This window comes from Lolium rigidum, chromosome 6, assembly GCF_022539505.1.
Source record: "Lolium rigidum isolate FL_2022 chromosome 6, APGP_CSIRO_Lrig_0.1, whole genome shotgun sequence".
Lineage (NCBI taxonomy): Eukaryota > Viridiplantae > Streptophyta > Magnoliopsida > Poales > Poaceae > Lolium > Lolium rigidum.
In genome coordinates this window covers 277,385,757-277,390,843 of record NC_061513.1, presented here as the reverse complement: position 1 = coordinate 277,390,843, position 5,087 = coordinate 277,385,757, and the positions used below count along the sequence as shown (strand labels likewise).

The following is a 5,087-nucleotide window of genomic DNA, read 5'->3' as shown; positions in this document are numbered from 1 at the left end:
GTCATATACTCATATGGCCTGTAGATCAATGTCAAGGGCATCCGCAAAACAAAGATCAAAGTCAAGGTGGAAGCAGATCAACCGGGGGACTGTTCGGTCACCAATGGCCACCGGCGTGAGCGCACTACTGGTGATTGCTTGGAGAACCCGTATGAGATTGCAGAAGATGTCATTGCTATCCATCCGACGGAATCTGCTCAGGCCAAGCGTGACATCAAATCCGAAATCAAGTCACCGGTGAAGTGCGAATCTGAATTTTATGAGCAAGTCGCTGCTGACTTGTTGCCGGTGAAGTGTGAACCTGAAGAGGGCAACAGCGCCGATGAGCTCTTCGAGCAGGTGATTAAGATGTCGCCGGTGAAGTGCGAGTCTGAAGGCTCTGAGGCAGTTATTCCTGACACGTTGCAGCTGAAAAGCCAACATGAGGACGGCAGTGGTGCCGATGAACACTTTGAGGAAGTCATTCATGATATCTCCCTGCTGAAGTTCGGGTCTGTATGCTTTGAGGAATTCATTCCACACGTTAAGTCTGCACCTCCAGACGGCAATCGTGCTGCTGAACACTTGGAAAAAGTCGTTCCTAACATGTCGCTGGTGAATTGCGAATCCAGATGCTTTGTGGAAGTCATTGCCGACATGTCACCCGTGAAGTGTGAGCCTGAAGAAGGCTACAGTGCAGATGGGCTCTTTGAGCAGGTGATTCCTGACATGTCACTGGTGAAGTGCGGATCTGAATCCTTTGTGGAAGTTGTTGCTGATGTGTCGCAGGTGAAGAGCGAGGATGATGCCACAGGTGAAGTCATTCCTGACATGTCGCTGCTGAATCGTGAATCAGAATGCTTTGAGGAATTCACTCCTGTCATGTTGCCGGTGAATGTTGCCGATAAATGTGTTGAAGAAGAAGATGCATATGACCACCTCCCTGAGATGGATACAGCTGGAGGAAGAGTGTTTGAGGAAGATAATGACGACTTTGTCGTAGTAGGAAGAGAGGCTCTCTAGACTGGCCTTCTTATCTTGCTAAGTTATTTGTATTCAATAATTGGAGTATGCTTTGCAATGAGAAATGATGTATTAAGCTCTTCAGATTATAGCTGTGCCAAGTATAATTGTTGCAAATATTCTGTGGCATGAACTGTTTGATAATTATGTTGTTGAATTCATATAAATGGGGTAAAATCTCTGATATTTGTTTCATCATGGTGAATAACTAGGTGGCACTAAAAGATTATCCTCATCCAAGGCACTTGTGTGGGAACTTCCTATTTGATAGGACTCCTCACGAAAGCCGTTGCCTCAAGGTAACCTGACTACCCATCCATGGCTCTTTCCTAATCTTCTTGCAAGCATGATAAAAAGAAGTCGTCTCGAGTACTAATAATTGGCTATTATGCGCAATGCAGTGTTATTGCTCTTTGTGTGAGGTGCCTGCATCCAGCTGTCTAGAGTGGGAAGGAACAGAAGGGCACTGCCATGCTACCAAGTAAACTCGCAACAATGATCAGATTGTAAGTTCATCCACCATGTTAAGTGCCAATATTGCAAATACTTGAGTATTTGAGAAGCATTCAGTAACAAATCTCAAGTAACGAAGGGTTTAATACTGCATAGCTGGGATCACAACCGAGAATGACCAACTGAAATACTCAAATTATTTTTTAATTATAGTGCATAAGTTTACAGATACATGGCCATCATCATTTATTCCAGAATGACATAGTTTATGGGTACTGTTGACATGGCACCCCACATTCCATGGAATGAATGAAATGATGGCACATCAATGATTGGGGGTCGAAATTTCAAACAAGTTCTTACCCCCAAATACTTCTGAGACAAATCATAAATAGTTTCATATGATATGCTGCAATAAGGATACTAAATCATTGGCTTTATTTGGAGCCATTAGCTACAGGTGCCTCATTAATTTCACCTCTGTTCTTCTTGACATATGCAGCATATTCACCGTAGTGCATGGTGTAGAGGGTGCTCTGGTAGCGGGTGACGCGGATTTTGTTCCTCAAAGACTCAGTGATGGCTCCATTGTAGCCTGCCTTCCTCATGAGGGAGTCAATAGTCTCTAGTATTGTCCAACCTGCCAGATGATCAGGCCTATGTTACAAATACCCAATTGAAATGGGAATGTACTAATTAAAAGCTTTTGGTTTGTTTATTCATGTTGTTAAATTTCAATTATTCAGCCATATGATATACTCCATCCAATCCATATAAGTGTCGCTGATTTAGTACAAAGTTGTACAAAATTAGTGACACTATGGATTGGAGGGAGTAGCAATATTGTGATCCTATAAAGTTAATATATGCAGAACTTGAGGTTCTGCTTACATTCGTACCACATTATTCATGCAATTCTTGATACCTAATATGGGTATAGGCTGGGTGGTATATTTTGCTAGACAATTGGATGACGATATAGCGATTCACAGATCTAAAAAACCTTGGTAGATAGAACCAAATTCCTCAACAAACTCATGCCACTGTAAGGCATTAGAATCTTTTAAGGGGTTTTGATTGATTCTATGTTACATGTAGCAGTTTTAATAACTGAAGAACTCACCTTCATGTGCAGCAACCTCAGGTAAATAAGTTGCACTGCGTCTCACATTGTAGTCTGGATCAGTGAATTCAATAATCAACCCATGCTTTCCTACCTGCAGTACCATATAAATATAATAAAATAAATTTGATGGTTGTAACCATAGATATCAATGAAATGAAGAGATGCAGGAGCAAACCTCCCAGTCAAGGTAGTTTTGTGCAGTTTCATATTCAGTCAATATAGAAACTGTGCACTCCAAATATGGCAGCTCTTTCGACTGTATAGGAGAAAAGCGCCGATCTCTCAGGGCACTACAAGCAAGAGGTCATTATAATCCAATCAATACAGATTATGAGATTCTGCCAGGTGCTGCACAAGAAAATCTTTTGGCAATGCTGATACAGAGCACATGTATGCCCTGTTTGGATGCACAGAATTGGGGAAATCCAAAGTACACACAAAATTTACCTGGTCAGTGCATAATCCTTAAAGCCGCTTACAATCTGGCGGGGCTCCAAGGTTCCAATGCATCCCCTTAACCGTGGTTCGGAACCATTGGTAGCCTTCTTCCAGGTGACAAACAGTGGGCTGAAGTTACAGAAATTGACCCAGTGAGTTCATACATTGTATGTGTTACAACTGCAACAGCACTAGAGCAATTTTCAGAAACTACAGTCTAGAATCTAAACATCCCTATCTAGTATGAAAAACTGGAAAGCCAAACAAGCAAAAACATCCTAGTCCCCTTAGTCCTAACTAAGGCCAAACAATAATTCTTCTTAAAAGAATTTATCTTTTATCTTTAATATAATCTCTGCAACTACGATTAGCCCACACAGATGGTAAATCAAAGGGAATAAACCCAAATCCACTCTTAGCCGCCGTAAAGGCACGCTCTTTCCCCAAATCTACGGCGGAATTGACCGGAAACCATGACGAAATCTCCTTAAACGCCCATCCTCTCTGGCGTGGAGAGAAGAAGCCGATCGCGAGCGGGAGAAGGAGGATGCTTACTGGACGCCCTCCTCGAAGGCAGGCGGCGGCGGCTGCTCGCCGCTGTAGTGTGCGACGAGGGTGTCGAAGCAGTAGACCGCCATTTCCTCCGTGGCCACCACCATCGTCGATCGCCGCCGCCGCGACCTCGCCCGTCGTCACCCGAGCGAGAAGGGGAGGCGGCCGCCGCTGCGGGTGCGAGACGGTGCGGTGGCGGGGGAGGTTGGAGAGAGGAGGAAGCGAGCGGTGCGTTTTTTTCGTGTCGCTCGATTCCAAGTCAAGTAGAGAAGAGGAGGGCTGCGTCTCCGTGGGTTTTCCTTTTCGAGGGAATAGTCAGTTTTGCCCCTCGATGTTTAGTGGTATTTACGTTTGATGCTGCAGATTTAAGCGGTCGATAGCAGGGGCACAATGGGTAATCACCTATGCTTTTTTGCAGTTTCGCCTGAAGAACTGAACTGTTCACCTTGTGAAATTTCTGCCACAATAATCCGGATGCGGGATGCACATTAACACGTTTCCTAACTTGGCAATATTGTCCCCTTACTATTTTTGCAACTCCAACCCATGCAGATTTTCGTTTGCAATATTCTGATTTTGAGCAGAAATAGTTACCCTTGTGCTATGGTTTCACTGGCTGCTTTTGCTACAGAATAGAGCTGGTACGTAAAATTATCATGAGTTGGAGCTCCTGCCAAAGGGTGAGGCAGTGGCTCATGAGCTCGACACGTATATGTATGGGAACATGTTACAATCAGGTGGCACGCCCAGATAAAAACAACGTTTATATTACCCCCATTTTGTTGCACACAAGCAAGCAGCAACCAAGAAAACAACGAGCTAGAAACGGAGATTGAGAGCACCAGGAAGGCAGAACAAGAATATTTATAGCAGAAAGAAGAGAATCTGGATCACTATACTGGGAGTTGCCTGCTCTGACTGGTGCTCAAGATATTGTATCAACCTCTACCTTTGGATCCTGAGGGCGACGTTCCACCCAACCACATCGAATCCCATCCAACAAAGTCGGATGATCATATTACAATTTGGTAGCATATCCGATACCCCTTTTCATTGTGAATTCACTGGACTGCTGGTATTGCCGAAAGAGTTTATTCACATTCTAGACCAAGATGACACATTACAACCAAACAAATGACAGGGATTTGCATCAGTGCCTACCATATAATGTTTCTTTGTAATCAAATATCCATGTATGTAGTATCCTTCTGGTGCAAAATTTACGTAATGAAATGGCAATAAAGGTCGAGACAGTGAACTAGGACTAAAGGAATCAGATGCTATATACAAGTGAATATGCCTATGACTTTCGGGCAGAGCTTCAACGGCCAATCTGATGAAATTTTAATTGCCATGCTATTTGGAAAGTGGTGCTAGTTTAGCATTTAGATATATCCTGAGTGATAAACTAAGTAGACTTGCTTCATAAATCTTCTAGGGAAGGGGGGATGCCCCACTTTGGCAGTTCAACCCTGGATAATCTCCACCGCCGCTGCCTGTCAAAGACTTGGGAGTT

At 43.7% G+C, this 5,087-nt stretch overlaps 1 protein-coding gene across 1 annotated transcript; it reads right to left on the bottom strand.

Moving 5' to 3' along the window:
• Window positions 1–1,630: 1,630 nt before the first annotated feature.
• Window positions 1,631–3,740, bottom strand: LOC124665287 (uncharacterized protein At2g38710-like). The gene is made up of 5 exons (XM_047202710.1): window positions 3,575–3,740; window positions 3,029–3,148; window positions 2,757–2,871; window positions 2,579–2,672; window positions 1,631–2,095 (listed from the first exon to the last, which is right to left on the bottom strand). Exons 1-5 carry the CDS (start codon window positions 3,676–3,678, stop codon window positions 1,893–1,895), a joined length of 636 nt encoding a protein of 211 aa, XP_047058666.1. The 5' UTR covers window positions 3,679–3,740; the 3' UTR covers window positions 1,631–1,892.
• Window positions 3,741–5,087: the final 1,347 nt, after the last annotated feature.

Coding starts and splice junctions, on each gene's coding strand:
- LOC124665287 (XM_047202710.1), bottom strand. CDS start 3,678: ATGGTGGTGGCCACGGAGGAAATGGCGGTCTACTGCTTCGACACCCTC. Junction 3,149..3,574: donor GCCTTCGAGGAGGGCGTCCA/GTAAGCATCCTC, acceptor CTGTAACTTCAG/CCCACTGTTTGTCACCTGGA. Junction 2,673..2,756: donor AAAACTACCTTGACTGGGAG/GTTTGCTCCTGC, acceptor ATGGTACTGCAG/GTAGGAAAGCATGGGTTGAT.